Source organism: Chenopodium quinoa, unplaced genomic scaffold (assembly GCF_001683475.1).
Source record: "Chenopodium quinoa cultivar QQ74 unplaced genomic scaffold, ASM168347v1, whole genome shotgun sequence".
NCBI classification, from domain to species: Eukaryota; Viridiplantae; Streptophyta; class Magnoliopsida; order Caryophyllales; family Amaranthaceae; genus Chenopodium; species Chenopodium quinoa.
Genome location: NW_018744537.1, coordinates 5,217,378 through 5,238,897, shown reverse-complemented (window position 1 = coordinate 5,238,897; position 21,520 = coordinate 5,217,378). Strand labels below are relative to the sequence as shown.

General features: G+C 34.9%; 2 protein-coding genes and 1 long non-coding RNA gene across 4 annotated transcripts; 2 read left to right on the top strand and 1 right to left on the bottom strand.

Annotated features, from left to right (window-relative positions):
* The first annotated feature begins 186 nt into the window (after positions 1-186).
* Positions 187-3,657, top strand: LOC110698817. 2 transcript variants are annotated; one of them, XM_021876335.1, is made up of 4 exons: positions 187-354; positions 953-1,007; positions 1,830-2,128; positions 2,487-3,657. In XM_021876335.1, the coding sequence occupies exons 3-4, from the start codon at positions 2,006-2,008 to the stop codon at positions 2,979-2,981; spliced, it is 618 nt and encodes a 205-aa protein (XP_021732027.1). In that variant the 5' UTR covers positions 187-354; positions 953-1,007; positions 1,830-2,005; the 3' UTR covers positions 2,982-3,657. The 2 variants fall into 2 exon arrangements, with proteins under 2 accessions (XP_021732027.1, XP_021732028.1); XM_021876336.1 differs by lacking the exon at positions 953-1,007.
* An 11,226-nt stretch (positions 3,658-14,883) lies between these two features.
* LOC110698814 lies at positions 14,884-20,691 on the top strand. Its single transcript, XM_021876334.1, has 6 exons — positions 14,884-15,023; positions 15,890-16,023; positions 17,978-18,132; positions 19,712-19,770; positions 19,853-19,948; positions 20,095-20,691. Exons 2-6 carry the CDS (start codon positions 15,911-15,913, stop codon positions 20,107-20,109), a joined length of 438 nt encoding a protein of 145 aa, XP_021732026.1. The 5' UTR covers positions 14,884-15,023; positions 15,890-15,910; the 3' UTR covers positions 20,110-20,691.
* A 109-nt stretch (positions 20,692-20,800) lies between these two features.
* Positions 20,801-21,520, bottom strand: LOC110698815. The gene is made up of 2 exons (XR_002506799.1): positions 21,121-21,520; positions 20,801-20,952 (listed from the first exon to the last, which is right to left on the bottom strand). It is a non-coding gene; the product is annotated as an uncharacterized LOC110698815 (long non-coding RNA).

Below are 21,520 nucleotides of genomic sequence, written 5' to 3'. Positions count from 1 at the left end.
TGTTACTAGCTGTTTTAGATCTAAACATTTAATTCATGTAGTAAGGAGTCTGATTCCACTATTTGCACTTCATGTCCTTTAGGCAAACATGTTAAATTGTCATTTCCATCTTCTTTAACTGTTTGTTTCAAGGGAAAAGCCTTTCCCTGAAAATAGTTTTCCTATTTTCTACTATTTGTTTTGGACCGGCCCATAAAATGAAAAATAAGTCTAGAAATTACTTTTCCATTGAGGCCCAAATATTTTCCCTAAAAAATCAAGGTATTCCTATTTTCCATCGTTGCTCGCTGCTCTCTCTCTCATCCTCAAGCTCGCTGCTCTCGCTCTCTTATCTTCAAGATCTGCTCTCACAAGGTAATTTCCAATTTATTCTGTTTCCTTTCTTTGATTGTTTGCTTCTTTATTGGATTCAACTGGTTTGTTTGATTCAACTGCTCTCGAAATTCTAGGTTAGGTTTGTGATTAATTAGGGGATAATGAAGAATTCTGGATGATTTTTTGCTATTGATTTGGGAATTAGGGTTTGCACGTAAAATCAATTGCTGGAATTATGTACTTTGGCTGCTTCCAGTGTAATGTGATGAAGCTTCTGTGTATGAATGTGACTATTTGATAATCGATAATATGCTTATTTATGATGTTGGCTGTAAATTTCCATTAGCGGCTAAAATTCAGCTCTAGTTTGGACTTCTATCGTTTGCTTTCTTCTAGTGTAGTTTGAGCAAAATTGATTTCAGCTTGCTGTTTGTATGTGCAATGATGTGCTGCTGTATGAAATTGGTGGTGAAAATTCATGTACTACTTTGCTAATTGAGGCATTGGTATATATTCGTAGAATTTAGCAATTGTTGTTTTGTTGTTTTGTTAATTGTTGTTGTAAGTATGTTGTTGCCGTTGAGTTAGATTGATCACTTTGATAATACCATCAATCATCATAATTTTCTTTTTCCAGATTAGTATTAGTTATGGAACCGGAGCGTGGATTGTCTACCCAAAAATCATCTAAGGTATAACTTTGCCCAAAAACCACTATCGAATTAATATACATATAAGTATGCTTAACCTTTTGTTTTTTTGATGGAATTGATATAGATGACTAATGTTACTAAAGGCATTGTTATTGGCGCTGCGGCTGCTGTTATTGCTTGTTCTCTTGCTTTTCTTAACGAGCTTAGGTCTAAAACAAGAAGGCTAAGAATAATTAGGCAACCCTATATTAATAGAGATAGTCTGAGGTCGGAGATTGTTAATAGTGTTTTGTATTGTGGTGATGATACTCATTGTTTGGGTCAGATTCGTATAAGGCCTCAAGCATTTTTCAATTTGTGTAATATTCTAGTTGAAAGAGGACTTTTGAAAGAAAATATTCGAATAGGTGTTAAAGAACAAGTAATGAATTTTTATACATTTTAGGGCATAATGTAAGATTTAGGGCATAATGTAATGATAATCATCTAAGGTGTTAAACAACAAATTGAAAGGAAGAGAAAGCCCATTGTAACGGCGATGTGGACTGTATACAAGAAGGCTCGAATTTGATGGGCTTAGCATATGCATCTTTAGATAATTAGTTCATTAATTATGTATTTTATATTCTATAACAGTTTATATTTTTAAAGATAACATTTTCAGTGATTATGTATTTTTAGTGATCAGTAGTGATGATGTAAATAAGGCATTTGCTGACTCTCCAATTGAAGTTGCTGATAAAACATTAGAAAGTTGAACTTGTTCTGTTGCTTATAGCACTCAATTAGTGGATGTTACTCTGATATGTTATTATGTTATTATGTATTTCTTATATGTTATTATGTTATTTTTTTTTTCAGATTCTAATGCTACAGTGAATGTTCGAGGTTATAAAAGAAGATAAAAAGGTCAACTTTCGTTGGTCAAAGGACACGTCAAAGGAATTACTTTTCGAACAAGTTCTTTTGTGGCTGCTGCGAAGATTATCTCTGAGAAGTTTCAAACCAATTGCACCTCAGAACATGTGGAGAATCATATGAAAACTGTGAGGAATGCATGGGTGGCTATATCAACAGTCCAAAACAACTCCGGGTTTGGATGGAACGATAACTTGAAGATGGTGACAGCATCTCCCACAGCATATGCTACTTATGTTAAGGTAGTGTTGTTTTATACACCTTTTCTAAACATGTTGATTTGTTTACTAGAGATTAATGGGATAATGTTTGTGATGGTGGTGCGCTGCTTCTTGCTTGTGTTTGGTGTGTTGCGGTATGCTGTTATTGTTGTAGTGCCCTGTGCTGGTGGTGAGTGCAATGTGGTGTTCTGGTGAGTGCAGTGTAGGTGTTCTGGTGAGTGCAGTGTAGGTGTTCTGGTGAGTGCATTGTACAGTGTGGTGTTCTGGTGGTGTAGCCTTCATTCCTAGTATTATATATACATACATACAATAAGTTTTTTATTTAACCAAGCAACTTGCTATTGTATTAGACGACCCTAATAACGTTTTATTTTTGCAGGAATATCCAAAATATGAAAAGTTTTTGAATCGAAAAATTGATGTGTATGAGGAGATGGCTATAGTACTGGGTAATGATTTAGTACGGGGGAACTTCTCCAAGACATTTGCCAACATCGATGTTGATGCTTCAATGGAAAGTGGACAACCAAGTATGACTATTGATAGCGTGCCTTCCAAGGCTGAGAGTGGTACCTCGTTGGGCTCAAGGCCACATCGAAAGAGGTCTCGAATTGACGAAGGATCGAAAATGGAACACATTTCAGCACAACTTCAAAAAGTGGTTAGTGCTATTAAAATTTTTTCAAACAATCAACTTGATGTGGAGAAGCTTTATGACGAAATTATAAAGATGGAGGACATTGAAGAAGGGGTGCGTGTTGCGGCTTTTGATCACTTGGTGGAGCGCGAAATGCTTGCAAAAGCATTTTTGACAAAAAGCTTGCCACTACGCAAACTTTGGATGGAAAAGTTTGTCAAAGACCATAAACATTAAAGTCTGCTTGCTGGTAGTTTGCTCTTGCTGTCTTCTACTTTGCCTTTTGTTTCCTGCTTCATGTTGCTGTTCTGCTATAACTGCTATGCTGCTGCCTGGTGTTTATGCTGCTGCTTCAGGCTGCTGGAAGCTGCTTCTCCTGCTCCCTGGTTTGCTGTTGGCTGTTATATACATCCGTTTTTCTTTTCTTATTTTTTTGTTGTTTGTTTGGCTTGGGTATATGTATTCTTGGGTATTAGTAGAAGCTTTTTATTATTAGTTTGAAGTGGTTAACATTTGTAGATCAAATATGAATAACTATAGAATTTTAGCTCTTAAATCATTTACAAGGGTGTTTTTCATGTTTTCTTATTATTAGTTTGGGTATTTGGAAAATAAATTTCCAAACAAACAAAGGAAAATGGGATTCTTGGAAAATGAATTTCCTTAAAAACAAACAAAGGAAAACTAAATCAAATTTGAGTTTTCCTCCAGAAAATGGATTTTCATGGAAATTCATTTTCCATTAGATTTGTTTTCCGGCAAAACAAACGGAGTACTACTTTCTGTGCGTTTAATATTGTTCTTGCTGATTTGTGGACTTCTCCTATTCCTAGCATTAATGGGCATACATATTATCTTGTTCTTGTGGATGATAATACTAATTATGTGTGGACTTTTCCTCTTATAAATCTTAAGCTTGTAAATCACTTCTCAATTTTCTGTCATACATTCATACTCAATTTTAAGCCCGTGCAAAGTACGAGTTCATGTTTAAATTACTCTATAATTGGGAACTTATATGTTACACCTTGAGTATTATTCTCTCTAAACTAATGTCAGTATAAGCCCTAGAGTACGTATTGAGTATCAATTAATAATTAACAAACACAAGGAGCTGAAATTTATTAGTATAATTTACAATGTACATGAAAATGGGAACAAAAGATATATATTCAAGTCATCAAATTCTATGATTATCGTGTTAGGAAATTCGAGTTCTCAATAGTTATTCGTTGGCTATACAAGTATTAATATAAAGACTTTGTCATAAGAATAGATTATAGGCTCCTATTAAAGCCTTATAACTCTGAAAACGGAAATTAGAAGAAATTAAGGATTAGAAACAAAAATAGAATAAAATAGAAATTAAATGACCATTCATATAATTCATCCGTACCATAATCTTTTGTGCATTTGAGTTTTTTTTTTTTTTTTTTATTTTTATTTTTATTTTTTTTTATTTTCACTATTTACATGTCGAGAAAATTTCTTATATATCTAACAATATATACAAATAAATATAGTGATGTGGTGTCTTGTTTGATTCGTATTGATATAACCAATTATTAATACGAAGTATTCAACTTTTATAACTTTTACAAATATGAAATTATAGACATTAGTGATATAAAATGTATATTGGAAAGCATATGAGCAATAAATACACAAATAATTATGGAACGAAGAAAGTAATATTAAAAGGCACGATCACAAGACACAATAGATAGTAAGTCCAAATAATTAGTAGAATTACAAGATCCAAAGGAGATCAAACACATGGTAGCAACATAAAGTGATGCTTTTCTAAAAAAGTTGCAAGATGAAGAGATTGAGAGTAATGATGTGAGAAAGAAATAACGAATAAACAAAGATAAAGGAAGGTTCGTTGAAAATTTAATTTGCCATGTGAAGATGACTTGCCACGTGTCTATATGAGTGAGAGTGAATTTGAGTGAGTTTTCTATGATCTTCATGTTAATATTAAGTATAAATATAGATATAAATATCGATAGATATAGATTTTTTTTTTTTAATTTTTTTGATGGAATATATCATATATTTCTTTATCTAAGTTTATTATATATAGCTTATAATGTGAATTCCTATATTGTACACGCATTTGTGTGCGCCACAAACCTAATATATGCATCTATGAATAAATAAATAAATAAATAAATATACTAAAAGCAATGTTCACCCCTTAAAAATATTTCCCTCTTAAAATCCATTCATTTTCCCTCCCAATCTCCAGTTCTTTTTTTTCGTCTTTTTGATTTTTTTAATTTTTTTTTTTTTAGTTTTTCAACAATTCTACGAACTTCTAAGTTCTAATTAAGTTATTAGAAACTTGGATGACTTTTTATTTTTTTTTTAGAAAATTAAACCAAATTAAATACTACGTACATTCTTCTTTTATGGAATATCTTATGTACAAAGTTGGATATTGAGAATTGATTGATTTTGTCATAATTTTTCAGTATTACCTTTATAAAATCATTATTTTTCAAGATTCCCAAATGAAAAAAAATAATTTTGAAAAATATTAATTGATTTATCATTTTTTTTGTTTATGTCAATGGTTATTAATAATTGTGAAATACCATATTATTAATATTTTACTAAATACTCCTTATGAAATTTCTCATTTAAAAATAAAAAATTCTTCATTTAATAATTGTGAAATATCAACATTATTAATATTTATAGAATATGTAATTTCTCAGTGGAAAATAAAGAATTCTTCATTTATTGATATTTGATAGATTGAACATCCAAGCATTTGCTCGGGGTTTTATCCAGTATAATATGTATACTTCCTTCGTTTCTAAATAAGTGTTACACTTTGATATCTACGCTTGCCACACATTACTTTGACCATTAATAACTTTCATTAGGTATGAGTAAAAATTATACTTCCTCCGTTCTTTTTTTATTGCATCATATGGGTTTGGGGGCAAAATTTGGTAGTGGAAAACTGTAAAAGGGAGAAACGTAAAATTACAAAATTGTTCATATAATGTAAAGATAAAATAAAAAGTAAGTGTGAAAAAGTAAGGGTATGTTGGGTATTTGCAGTGTAAACATAGATATTTTTTGTCCTAAAATAGAAATGATGCAATATTTGTGAAACTTCCTTAAAAGGCAAGTGATGCGATATTAAAAGAACGGAGGAAGTATAACAAGTTAATATTATGAAAGTATACAATGAGACGAATCCAACGACGTATCATATAGTAACAATTAATTTTATTTGCCACTAGATAATACATGGTCAAAAGTAGTGGGTGAGCAGAGAAAAAGTCAAAGTAGTGTACCACTTATTTAGAAATGGAGGAAGTATATATATTCATAACAATAGAATTTGCATGTATTAACCAATTTAATAATATGATAATATGTTGATAATATAATATTGTATGTCTATATTACAATTTAAGTGATTTTATATTATCAAATAAATTAAGTATCATAATCCGAACATTGATTGGGTAAGAAACTAGTTCTAATAATAATGACTAGGTTTATGGCGCACGCAATGCGCGCACAATACCAGAAATTCAAATTAAAAGTTATTACTCCGTTCGTTTCATAATGTTTTGTGCAAAGTGGTTTTTTGACACTTTACACGTAGAGAGAATCTTTGATATAATTATCAATATATAAGAATAAATATAGTCATGTATGTGGGGTCTTGTTTGATTCATTTTAATGAGTACATTATTAATATTCAATCGCTATAATTTTTACACGCATGCAATTCTAGATAATAATGATATAAAATGTGCATTAGTTTGCGTAATGAACAGTAAATGCACAGAATATTAGAGCAACTCCAATGGTTGGGAAAAGGGACTAACTTGCAAATATAAAAAATCTTAAGCTATTAGCTATACCATTGTTGCACATCTTGTTGATTAGCTTTGTCAAGCAAATTTGCTTTGTAGAGCTAATTAACTTGGTAAATATTTATTAGATAAAAATTATTATTAAATTAAAAATAAATTAATTTACAACTAGCTTAACCATTGGAGCAACAAAAAGTTAGAATTGTTATAGCTTATGAAGATGATGTGGCATGACAAGCTATTTAAAAAATTAGCCAGCTATTGTAGTTGCTCTTATGAAACGAAGGGAATTTAAATTTTTAAATAAAAAGATAAAAAATATTTAAATGCAGGGTCAGTTGAAATTTGGTAGTGAAGTTAATTTTATTGTTACATAAAATGGACCAAATGGAATTTATTTTCCTTGTTTAGAGCTTGTATTTTCCTTTAAAAAATGAAAAAAAGGTAGTAATATAGAATTATTATTATTATTATTATTATTATTATTATTTAGTGGGAAGGGGTATTTTGATCCACTTACATTTGATAACCAAGCATACCCCTTCTCTTTGTATTCCACAAGTACTCCATAAACTACTTTCGTTTTTCATTGTAATATGTTTATCATAAATCAAACAAGATGCAACCTAACTCTAAAGCCATAATTAACTTGAACTGACTTGTTACTAATTCTATAATGAATTGCACAAGCAGTCTAACAATCTATCTAGCTTCATTCACTTTCAGTAAAAAGAACCACAATAGATTATGGTCTTGTGGACATACATTTGTGAATATTTTCTTGTCAATTATACATGGAGAACACAAAGAGCAAGTATACTACTTATATTTACTCAAAAACTAACATTGAGAATCCTTTGCACACATGAATGAAAATTAAATTGGCCTTATGCATTAGCATAATAACATCCTTTACGCCTGCACACAAACTCACCATTAAACATCAATGTCTGTAGACAAGGAAACCTTGTGCTACCGTCCGTTTAAGTGTGTAATTACTCGCCTTCTTAATTAAAAATGTCATGCATTTAATTAGCTTCATTCCTCCATGCCTGCATTTAAGGATCATGCTGTCATATTTAATATCTTCTGTTGTCCCTTCCAACAGGACTTCATATCTGATCTACTGTTCATGTTTAAACACCCAATTTTACCGTGGACACCACCACGAGCATCATTGCCAGATTGTTGAGCCCTTCATGTCTTGAGGAACTTATTTTATAGTAATGTACAGCACGCCCTTCGGATCATGATACAGAATTGGTAGCGGAATACTGTATTCACAATTAAGTACCCCTACATGATTTTCAATGGAATTGACTTAGCACATTAGCTGGTATGTTCGTTGGGTGTTCAAAGACAAAGCAAAAACATTTGAAAACGGAGTTACTATTAAGATTAAGCCAACACCATTGAGCATACATAACAACGTATTCTACTGAATAATTTATCGGTGTATTCATGTGCAGTATGATAAGGATCAATTACAATAATCTTCTTAAAAATCAATTCAATTAGTTGGCAAGTTATTGAAAAGGAGACATTGTGAAGCATAGCTGATTGTTTTCCTTTATAAATAATGAGACAATGCTGCCTGTTAACTAAGATGGGATTAATTCCTTCTTTACCTTTGGCATATATAGAGGAAGAAAGAGAGCAAATCATAAAACCAAAACTTTGTATGTTGTACATTTTGACCTTTAGATAAACTGGCATCTTACCACGCCTGTTTTTCCATTTTTTCATCACAAACTCACCACATTGCAGATCATTTGGATGAGTTGATAAGTATCAGTGTGTCAGTGTCAATGAGTTGCTGAAGCTTACCCATATAATCGGAAAACCTTATCCCAAACTCAACTCAATAGAATTAGGTTGAAGAAGTGTTGGGTGGATCTATAAGGCTAGCTCTTCAACATTTGTGCCACAGTTTGAGATGTCACTCTTGGTTCTATCAAACGAACATCTCAAAGACGTACAGTCAGTGCTCTGAAGAAAGGTGTAATAATGAGCTCAACATTACTAATGAAATTACTAATGTACCAAAAGCCCGAAAAACAACCAAGAAGTTGAACGATAAGTGCTTGAAAGAAATAGAGGAAATATAAAGGAAAATGATAAGATTGACGAGGTCAATTACACTGAGATCAAGTTAAAGGGAGTGCAAGCAATAATGACAGTTGAGTTGACGTCTTCAAGTCACATTGTCCTATTACATGGCCTCTCTCAAAAGTAGTCCATCAAAGAGCTTCAATAGAAACAACAACATACATCAGTGAGTCTGATTTTATTGATGTTACTCTGGAGTTAATGATCAGCCGGAAAAAATAAGCTTATGTTGATATGTCATTTTCATGATTTGTTTATGGTTCCTGAAGCTGGAAGAGAATGGGTGATGCAGGCTATCAATGGAAGCTGGAAAGCTCATAAATGTTTTACTAAGAAGAACTACTTCTCTGCATATCCCATTGATGCTTTAAGATGGTTTCATAAGCCAGACACAATTTTAGAACCTCAATTTAGAGAGCTTTTGCAATATTGGCATTCTAAAGAGGCTGAGGTATTATGTATATGGTTTTGAACTATTTTTGTGCAATATTGACATAGTTTCATGACCAAAAAAGTCACTCTTTCAGTTTACTGTTTTTAGATCGCCTTTGTTATCATGATCGCCTTTGTTTTCAGGAGCTGTTTTTTATATAATCATGTTTATTTCTTTGATTAAGAACGTGAAGTTACTCTATGACGCATGTATACCATACTGGACCACCCCAGCTTTCATTGAATTGGTATTTGAAGAGACACTTTGATTGTTTCCTTGCATGAGAGGATATCTTCTCAACAATGTTTTTTAGAGTTTCTTTTACATGATTTTTGCTATCATCTTTCCTATTGTATTGATATTAGAAAGTAGATACTTATTCGATATTTTACGTGGTTCAAATCTATAAATCTTGATTGTGTTTTCACATAGGAAATCAGTAAGATCAACAAAGACAATCGCCTAATGTTAGATGATATGCACACTATGGGCCGTAACTCTTACGCAATTTTACGCCATAAGTGCAAAAGCCGTGTACGCCTACAAGGAAAAGGTGTAAAAAAAGTCAGATTTGAAGAAAAAAGATAAAAAGTCAGATTTCATATTCCCGACAAAATTTTTAGAAAGTATGCAATCTCAATTAGTACAACAACTTGCACCAAGCGTAACAACTGCAATTTTGACTCAACTTCGGGATGCTAACCCTCGGATCAATCTTGTCATTCCTGATTTTGCAATTCCATCGGCTCCAAAGGATGCATCTAGTGCGCCACATCTTCTTGTTTGACCAAAATGGGCAATCTTCTAAATCTGGTGCCACAATTAATCAGGTCACATAAAATATTTTCTATTCCTTCTGTCTCGCTTTTGTTGTTTGCTGTTGACCTGTACCTACTGTTGAAATGTTGCTGCTGTTGATGTCTTTTTCTGATGCCCACTGTTACTTTATTGCTATTTTTTTTTCTTTATATGGTTGATGCTTTAGTTGTTTGTTGCTGCTTTTTATTGTTGTATGTTGTTGTTGTTGAGTTCATGCTTTTTATAGCCTGCTGCATCTCTAAATTATCAATCAATAAGGACATGATTCTTGAGTTAGATCTTGGAACTGCTGTATAGGTGACACAGAATTCAGTTTATCTTGGAAAAACTATAGGGGAAGATACCCCTGAATAGAATATTGCTACTGGTGAAATTTATGTGTTGTCGAAATAGTAAAATTGATATGTTCCTTACTACTTGTGTAGCTGTGTGTAGGCTGATACACAATCGAGTGGATTGAATCAGAATTAGATGGGCCATGTTAATCAGTTTTTGCTTCATTGATTAGTTACTACTCGTACTTTGCTAACTCCTTGTGTTATTGAAAATATACGGAGTACGAACTTGACCATATTTATAATATACTCTTTTAAATCCGTGTGTCCAAAAGAGATAAAGGGTTGTATTTTTAGGGACAGAGGGAAAGGGGAACCCGTTGAAGCTCTGAGGCAGCTTAACATTACTCCATTAATGGGTGGGAACATAGGGGAATTTCTGGGAGCCGTGACAGTCAGCACCCCACAACTTAAATGAAACTTTTGGTTCCCTAGAATACTAATCTGGTCCAGGGCCTGACTTCAATTCTTGTTAAATTAGTTTTACTTGTTAAATCTTGCAGTAATTTAGTTTATGAAGGCAATATAGACAATGTGAATGTGATAGCTCTCTTTAGAGAGGATGTTGGATGTTACTCTTTTTTTTGTTAACATGTGTTTCGTTACAGCTGGTACCCTTTTCCATCCCCATATTTCTAATTTTTGGTTGCATTTTACTGAAATTTATGATTATAGTTGATCTATTTGGAGATTTATTTGATTGTGTTAGAGTTGGTTCAATGAGTTTTTATTTCTTGCTCTAATATTGTCGAAGTTTATTGTATAGCTGAATTTATATATTAGGGGGATGGTTTGTTACTTGTGGGATGTTGTGATTTGCTATCAATATAGAAGATTTTTTTTTTTTTTTTTTTTTTGACAAGAGCAAATGTATTCATAAAATCAGAGTTTACAATCTACAAAACAAGAACTTAAACTTAAAATATGGCTTTTAACACTAAAGCCTTTGCAACAACTTTTTAGACTAGAGACGAAAGTAAACTTGAATTGGCCGGATAAGTCGCAGATTAGGGACTTCTTACAAACCAAGGAGCAAAATCATACTACACTCCAAGAAGAGAGCAACGGAGGGAATCAAAACTGTTTGACCATGGCTAGCACTTCCTTACCTAGCGGAATCAACTCATCACCAAGTAAGGTCATCAAACGGGTCACTTGAACTAGTGACCTCCCAATCAATAGCTTTCCTTGTTGGCAAGAAAGCTTTGACAGCGTTGAGGCTCGAGAAACCCCAAAACAAAGTTTGGGCGCCTGCTTCAGATAATAAGGATCAGGAGTAATGACCAAAAAAATCATTACATCCGAGGGAAGAGAAACCAAACCCATACCACTCCAACAACTTACACATTTCTTCTTAGCCATAGCCAACTTCTTGTTCAAACCCCCAACAACCGCACCTGTAACCTCTCTTACCACAGTAAACACCCCACTATCCTTAACAAAGGGGCTTAACTCCCACTGCACACAACCATCCAAAATACAATAGCCAAAACAACTAAATAGCCCGGAAAACAACCAAAGGGGGCTAAAACATACCATAACAAAAATTAAGGCAAGTAAACTCTGATAATTACTAAGAACAAACATACTAATAAAGGGAACAAACTCGAGGAATGCACCGTCCAACCCGACAACCCGAAACCACTTACACTAGGAACCTCGAAACCATAGCCCTAACTTCACCGTTTTCGTCACTTACTACTCTTGACGGCGGCGTTAGACCTAGCCCTTCAGTGCAAGGACCCACGAAACCCTAACCCTAACTTTACTGTTTCCGTCACGGTCAAAAATACCGATGACCTTTATGACGGCGGCGTTAGGCCTAGTCCTTAGACCTTGTTTCACCGACGGGGAGACCCTTTGAATAAACACAAACCTTCCACACAAAGGTGAGCAATGGCGACAAAGGAGGACGATCTACACACTCCCCTCATAACCTTCGAAATTTAGACAAGGTTCTCACCAGCACCTCCAACGGATTGAAATCCCCAAGATGAAAGAGGACCCCGATCCCCAAAACAACTACGAAGTCACCGCCGCCCCCACCGCGAAACCCTAAATTCGACGAAAATTGGCCGGCCGCACCCCTGGACCACCAAAAATCGTCAGCCGGCCTTTTAAAAGGCCAACTAACCTAGCCCTGACCCCCGTAACCGCCTACCCAGCCACCCCGATCCCAAAAACCACCAACAAGTCCGACGAGCGCGCACGGTGACTTTAGGTGGTTTTGGGGGTCAAGGTTGGCTGGGTTGGTGGTTTTGGAGGTCGGGGATGGGTTAAAGGTGGTGTACAGATCCAGCCGTTCGGTTTCGATGGGTAAGAGGGGTGGTTGGTCGGTTTCCGGTGAGGCTAGGGGTGGGGTTAGGGTTTGACGGTAGGGATAGGTGGCTGGGAATTTTTTTGTTTTTTTTTTAAATTTATTATTTTAAAATATAATTTAAATAATTTTTTAATAAAAAAAAAATCAAATTAGCCATAAACCTAAAAAAGGTCACTATGGTTAATTTTTCTAAACCTTGGTGCCACTTAAGAGAGTTGGAAAAGAATTCGTCTTCCACGTAGAAAAGTTGAATTCATGAGACTGCCATGTATAATTTCCCTAATAATTTAAGTACTAGATTTGACTTGTGACCGATCATACAAGTCATTAATTGACTTATACTATAATTAACTCTCAATTAAATAAGAATTGACTTAATTAAAAATAGAATATATCTTAATATTAATTTTAAATATAAAAAATTATTTTTATTTTTAACTATGATAAATTTTAAAAAGATTGGGGTGTCGGGGTTGGTGTAGAGGGCTGGGTGGTCATAGGTTAGTGCCGACTAGGGTGGGTGGGAGTTGTGTGGGTTCGATCGATTGGCTAGGTTAGGGCTAGGTGAGAGTTCGCCACATAATTGTGGTTTGAGAGTAAGAGTTGGGGTTTGGGTGGGAGTTCGCAAAATAAGTGGGGTTCGAGAGTTAGAACTAGGGTTTGGGTGGGTGTTTGATGGACTGGTTGGGACACTAGGGTGTAAAGTCAAAATGTATCTAATAAAAGGAACAGATGGAGTATTAGAGTAACTTCAATGGTAAGCTAATTAGCAAATTAGTTTTTTTGGCCACATAAGATTTTAAAGCTAATTTTTTTTGTAGCTAATTTGTGCCTTGGCTACTAGCTTGTGGTGTTTGCCACAGAGTAGAATAATGGATTTTGGAGTAAGTGCAATTATTCTATGGTTTTGTCTCACTCTCTTTGTAGTATGGGTGACTGGTGGGAACATTGTTTGGGTAATTTTGGAGAGGATATGATGACTTTAATTACCATGTGTTTGGCTATGTGGGGCGCAAGGAACAAATGGATGATTGAGGGTGAAAATCCGAATGTTGAGCAAATTGTTGCCTATGATTTGAAGATTAAAGGTGGGAAAGTTGAATAACATGGGGAATGGAGGGGTGGAAAGAGTGTCTCTGTGGGCAGGTCTCCTCCGGCATCTGGTGTGGTTAAAATTATTGTTGATGCTGGTGTTTTGGGGGAGGTGGGGACGGGGTTGGGTGCAGTCTGCAGGAATAGTGAGGGGGTGGTGCTTTGGGGAGCTACGATGTAGTGGAGTGAAAAATGAGAGACTAAGATTGCAGAGGTGAAAGCGGTATTTTAGGGCATGAAGATTGCGAGACACAAGGGTATGAGCTGCATTAGGATCAAGAGTGATAATCTGGTGGTGATTGAGGCAATGAGGAAGCGTTTGTATGACTCCAGTTCCTTTTATCTGATTATAAAGGATATTCTAGATTAATTTTTCGTCTAATTTTACTAGTGATTTATGGTCTTTTGTAAGGCAATGGGGTAATAATGTAGCACATAAAGACTTACTTTCAACCATGTGAGTTTGGCCAATGGGTGTGGAGTGATGTAATCCCTCCTTGCATTTTGGAAATTTCTTCGGTTGATCTAGATGGGTTTAAGTAAAGTTGTCACTTCTAAAGTTATTAACTAATAATTTTTTGTTTTACACGGATCAATTACCAACTCATATAATTAACTAACTCTTACAATTAACTAACTCATACAATTTTACACTTGCTAATCTGCAACTGTATTTATAATAAAATGTAAGTGATCGTCAGTTAATGCTAAAACCGCACAGGTAACACTACCTATACGATTGCATAGTTCACTCTTCACATGACACAGTTAATTTGCCATAATGGCCACGACAAAAGAGTCATCCTAACCACATTTTTTTAGGAAAACTCATCCTAACCACATTTAAGACATGATAACATGTAATTGACTTATGTTACCATACTTTCCTTTTGTTTGTTGTAAACTCAATTTAATTAATGTAATTTCAGCCGTTTTCAAAATTAAAAAAAAAAAAACAAAAAAAAACTTACAAACAAATTATACAAGCTTTGGTGTGTGAAGATAGTATTTGAGGAATGAAAGCGTTAAGATAAACTAATACTCCGTGCTTTTTAAAACAGATTTACTCTAAATCCTTAAAAATTCTGCCCATCCCCTTAATTGGACGAGCGTATAAAGACTCAGCCCATTTATTTTTTAGACGGATCTAACCCATTAATAATTGTGTCGGGTCATGGGTCATGGCTTTTAATAGGGATCCAGGCGTCCAACACTCCAACCCATTGAATTGCTCTGTTGAAGCGCATTCAACGTTCTCCATTGAAGCGCAGTTGCCGTTCTCCGTTGAATCTAGTTCTTGTATCCCCCATTGAAGCAGCTTCTGAGGTAAGTTGTTTGTATTTGTTATCATCATATCAAATATCCCTAAAATTATGAGATAATTGAATCAAATATCCCTAAAATTATGAGATAATTGAATCAAATTTGGCTGCTAATGTATTGCACAACACTTTAATGTTAGCATTCAACTATGAAATCAGAGCTCTTTTCCCTGGGCCCAGGGCTGCCGCCCCTCCTGCCCTTCCTCAGGGACGGGCCTGATTATATCTTTGGGTAATTACATGGATTCATTATAATATTTACTCTTTTTAAATAATAAAACTAAATTTAGGATTTTGTTTGTGTTCTTATTGATAAGGGATTAGCTCCTAAGAATTAGTCAATGATTAGTTATCTAGTTCCTGGTAATTGTCTTCTATGAACCAATTTGCTGATTGATGACTGATGTTAGCTATGTTATCATTAGCAACTCTTAAGTGTTGATATTTGTGGAAAATTGTTGATATTGCAATTAGTAGAAGCACAACCTATTATAACATGTTTCTGTGTATTTGTGAGTTTAGCAAATCTTACTGTCATCTATTATTATATATGCTATGGTGTATATGTGAGCAGTGAGCTTAACCAAACTTATTGTTATTCCCGTTGTACACTATGAGCTTTCTTTTTGGTTGAATTTACGAGCTTAACGTGGTAATAGTATGGTTAAGATTCAAAGTACAATGAACAGCTAAGATTTTAATGTTACTATGATTGTCTTTTTAAGAAAGCCATTATATGTAGTAGAATTTTCGCTCAAAACAGCATCCTTCTTGCCCGTTTCTTCAGTTTATAGTCTAACCAGCATAAAACACACAATATTTTCTCATTACTAATATCCCGTAATTCAAAAAAAATTTCTACCAAAAAAGACAAGAAAAGAGGACAAAAAAATGGTGAAAGAAATTGAGGGACTCAGTGAAGACGAAAGAAAAGCTCTTAGACACATCAAATTCGCTCCACTTCCTTCTAAACTTTCTTCTTTGCAGTCCTCTTCTCTTCCCAGGTACACAAACTTCTCAATTTATTTGTTAATTCATTTATTGAATTGATGTTATTGGTGATTTGTTGATTGATTTCTTGCATATTTGTTTTTATTTTTTTATTTTTTTCAATCCTGTTATTATGGAAAAAAAAACCCAGAAATTTGAACAAAATTTTGTAGGAAAAATTGGTTTTCTTAATCCCAACTTTCGATCATTTCCTAATAATCCCAAATTTGGGAGGCGTTTTCTTCTATCAGGTTATGACCAGTGAACAAAAGTCAACAACCTATTATAATAGGTTACTTGACATGTGTCAACCCCTATTTGGTCCAAAAAATATAAAAAATTAATTAAAACAATTTTTTTACAAAATATAAAAAAACCACCAACCCCCACTCCTCTGCTCCTTACCGGAAAACAGCCCCACTCCCACCCTTCTCCTGCCGCCAAAGTCAGCCCCACCCGAAACCCCCTTCCTGCCTTTTCTCTGCCCCAGTAAAACACCGTTCAGGCCTCCCCACCCTCGAAACCTCCCCCCTCCCTTTCCCTACCCCGTAAAACGCCCCCTTCCCCTTCCCCAACCCCCGAAATGAATTCCTCCTCCGCCAAATACTTCAACATCAGTAACCCACAAACACTACATTGGAAAGATTTTCTTCCAAAAATCGCCACTAAAGCTACTCTCTCCATTTTTGCATATTACCTTAAATTTCAGGAAACAAAAATGGCCGCTCATACTCTCACCTCATCTTCTCTCTCCTCCATCTCTTCAAGGTAATTTGAGGGGGGGGGGCGTTTTACGGGATGGGGGAAGAGAGGAAGGGAGGTTTCAAGGGTGGGGGAGAGCTGAACGGTGTTTTTCGGGGGCAGGTGAAAGGCAAGAAGGGGGTTTTCGGAGTGGGGCTGACTTTTCCGACATGGCAAGGGTGGGGGTGGGGCTGTTTTTCGGTAAGAGGAGGGGGTGGGGGCTGTTGGTTTTAGTTTTTTTTTTTTTTTTTTTTTTTTTTGACTAATCTTAATTAGACATGTGGCATTTAAAAAAAAAAAAAAACTTTTTAATCAGGTAACCGGTCATTTGACCTGTTATAAGAAAACGCCCCCCCCCCCCAAGTTGGGATTATTCAAAAATAATCGAAAGTTGGGATTATTAATAGTAAATGGCCCAAAGTTATGATTAATAAAACCAAATTTTCCAATTTTTTATGTGTAGTCACTATTTTTGCAATTTACAGTCCAAGTTTTAGTCCCAGAGATTTTGTATATTCATGGTGAGATCTTCGTTTTGATTTCGGGTCGATGAAATTTGATGTATTGTTGAATTATACTGATATGAGTTGTGCTACTTGTGTTTATATCAATAGAATTCAAAATATTTTGATGAGAACTAGTTGATGTTTCTATGTTTTCAAGTTTAACCACTGAAATCAGCCTAGCTCATTTCCAAAGGAAATAACATGTAATTTTTTGTGCGTTGATCATATACTGGCTTGTTGGGAGTAGTAAAGATTTGTAATACAATCTTTTTATAAAGCTTTGTGATTAATGTTCCATTGTCGCCATTACGCGTAGTTTTTATTGTGAAATGTTCTTGATTAGTGTATACAATTACAGTTACAAGTAGAAAGTGTAAAAAACTGGTGTAAACTCTATGCAACATCATAATCAGTTGACCTACTTGAATGAAAAACTATACTTTTTTGGGTCTTACTGTAATTAGGGGGGGTTAGATTTTAGGATACATATTTTGTTTCCAAAACCCTAAACCCAATTGAAAAATGATTTATTGTATAATTCAAATGAGCTTTTTGTTGAATAATCGGTAGACAAATAGAGATTTCTCGTATATGATTTTTAACCTAATTGTTACTATTAATGTATTTTAATTTGTTGGATTTTTTTTGCTACGGTTTCTAAATACGTGCTAGCCAAATACATTTTGGGTTGATGATTAGAACATGAATAAATTTGAATCAGGCTAGCTCATCCTGGTGGACCTGTAACGACAAATAAGGCAGTTGCATTGGCGAAGTTTCTTGAAAGAAAACTACAGGAACCTGGTGGATTGGATACCTTAAAACCTGAACTCGTTGAGCTGGCTGTCAAGAATGCAAAGGAGACTGTGAATGCTAGTGAGTATTCTGCACCAAATTTTTTTTACTAATTACCATATGCCATTAATAGCATAATTTAACTTTGTTGGGTCAATATCAATTTGGAACACATTCTATACCACGAGTTTGTTCAATATCAATTGAAAGTTGAAGTTTCACTTTTTTTTCTCTGCTGTCTTCCACATTATTGTTGGTACATGTTATCAATTTCTCGGTAAGCTCTGTTGGTAGAGATGGGGCGCTATACTGATATGCTCCTCCCATGAGTTCTCCTTTTCCCCAACTTTTTTCTCATTTACTTGTTAAGCTGTTAGTGAATATTTCCATGCTATTATCCTATATATCAGCTTTTTTCCCCCATCAGTTCAACTCTTGCTGCATAGGTGCAAGTCTGTATTTTATATCGGTTGATTATCTCTAAGTCGTAGATCTTGTTTGTTATAATTTAGCTACCCCACTGCTATACAGTATTTGTGGATCATCTAGTTACCTTAACCTTTTCAGAATGGGTACATTAGTTAATAGTGTTTCTGGTTTGTAATGTTTTCTAAACATTTCTTTGGAAATAATAGTTCAATCCTATATTTTTATAAACCTATGTATTTGCTAGTTGATATGCGTGAAGGTCAGATAGGAACATTATTCAGTGCATCAATAAATTATTGAATATCTTTTCCCATCATTATTCTAATATATCTGCACCGAATCCATGCTTTTTAAATGATTCTACATACACTGCTTGTCCACACCTATCATGCGTAGTTCACAGCGGACAATGAATGTTAGGTACTTGTGTTTATCAAGTGATAGTGTGCGTTTCTGGCAAATGTTTGGTGTCTGGGTAGAACAAGAGTTCACGTTTTGTAGGTTACTGGTTTATCAAGTGATTGACTGTGGTATAAGAATACATCTTGTGCAGCTGGACAGCTGGTACTGTAGAGCCTTTAACTGTATACAGTTGATGAGATTTAAAGAAACTGCAGAGACTTGGATTTGGGTGTCATGTCTGACACCCCAGATTTTATAAATTTTTTATATAAGGCCACTATCTATTTAGGTGTCATGTCGTGTCAGAGTTTCAAAGGTTGCGACTCCCGATGTACAGCAAGGTGTTGAAGTAAAATAGGATTTTTAACATTTTTCTCTCTATGTGCTCTTAATTTTGAAAACCCTTTTTTTTTTTTTTTTTTTCTCATATTACAGAATGAAGAAAGAAAACAGGACTAAAACACTTCTTCCCTAGCTAGATAGTGAGAGGGCCAAACCCACAAGATGGAAGTGCTATTTCAGTTAAAAATAATCTCTGTCAAGCTGTATGCTGAGGATGATAGAATGTTTCTGCTGATCTATTGACTCTTCTTCCAGAAAAATGCCTTTTTTTCCTTAAAGATAATCATTTTTATATCAGTTGGACAGTTAGTTGCATACAGAGTAATTTCTTTTGTAGCTTCATCACTTATTTCTTCTTGACCTGTAATTTTTATTTACCTATTCATATTGTCCTCATATATTGTCATTGTCAAGTTATCAACTGGGATGATGAAACTGTATGGTGCATTCATATTTCAATTAAGCTGAACTGAAGACTGTTATACAGGTGGAACTTCAAATCATGGGAAGATCATACGACATGTTACTTCGTTTGATGATGATGAGGTGCCTATCTATTCGCAGAGCTGTCTGCACTTGTTTTGTTGTGCGTTTTTAGCTTTTCCCTCACTGCATGAAATTTTGGCAGGATCATTCATCCAAAGATGGATCAACATTTGAGCCAAAGAAGAAAAAATTGAAAAAAGAAAAGAAAGATAAGAAGAAGAAGTATAAAAAGAAAAAGGTTATTCCTCTTAGCTGGGTTTCCTGCCCTCAACTCCTCTTAGTTCAAACTTTTGATTATGAGAAATCTATTTTTAGCCCTCTTTCCTTTTTTAATATTTTTTTTTATTTTTTTTTCGTTTTCTTCCCCCATTTGATTTTTGGCAGGTTGAAGATCAATAATGTTGAAGGAAGTGTTTTGAAGAGATCTTAAAACATTAGGTTTTTATGTTACTGGGGAAATTCTCATTGATACAAATCTAGTTTTGACTTTTATTTTTAATACACTTCACTAAATTTTGATTATCAAAAATACACTCAAACTTAATCCTAATTAACTACAGTGTAGGCTTTGCGAACTCTTCTTGTGGGTGATTGATGAACATATCATAAGGGATGTAGGAGGCAGACATGGTTATATTACAGACTCATCATGTGCTCAAGTTTTAAGGGCAGGGTTCATTGAGTTAATGAAGAAAACATATGACTTTGCCGATTTTGTTCATAAGGTTGTAAAAATTGTTGTTATAATGTATTTGGTATTATTGGTTGTTTAGAAATAGATGAAAGGAATTGTGAGATGCAATGAGAACTTAGTTGTGACTTGTGAGTTGTAATATACTAAGGGGTCGTTTGGTTCGCACAGGGAAATCGGAAGGAATACGGAAAAGGGAATGAAGGAGAAAGGAAAGGATTAACCCTGATTTGCCTTGCTTGTTTGGTTGTATCTAGAAAACGGAATGAAATGCTGACTGATTCCCTTTGTGACTGTTTGGTTCAAAGTAGGGAATCAAACCATTATGATTCAGACAATCAAAAAAAAAAAAATTCATTCGTGCTATAGGAAAAAATTTCAACAATGCAAAATCTATAGTAAATTCAATCACCACGAAGGCATTTATGAACAAATTAAAGAGTAATATCTTATTCGTGTTAACAAAAGTAAATAAGAACTGCGACATTCCTCTTCATTCTCTCTCCTCCGCATCGCCTCCGCCATTGTTGACACCGCACTGACCTCCTCCGCTGCCATTACCAGTTTAAAACAAGGCAAATCCACAAAGTTACACAAATTCAAGAAAAAAAAACAAAAACTGCATTACAAAATGGAGGAACTAGGGCTTCCCTACAGAAGACGATCGACGGTCGCAAAAGGGTGGTCGGCGGTCACGGATCTGATGTCAGAGGGCTCACTAGCGACGGCGACGGCTTCGAGCTCGTTAGGGTTGACTTGAGAAGCTTGAGAAGAGAGAGAGAGAGGCGGCGGTGTTCGACTTAGCTTCACCGGCGGTCATGACGTGAACACCGGCGGCGGCAACTCTGCAGTCGAACGTGAACACCGGCGGCGGCAACGTCTTCGACTGTGGCAGGGAGCAGAGCAATGGAGAGGCTTGAGAGGAGAGAGAGAGGGGCGTGGGTAATGAAGGGAATGGGAATGCAAAAGGCTGGGGGTGTGGGGAATGAGTTTAGGACTGTTTTGGGTAAACCCAAAAATAAAAATGGAAAATGGGAATGACAAAAGATGCAAAACAAACACTTACAAAGTGAATTATTCCCATTACAGCGAACCAAATGGCCCGTAATATGAATTAAT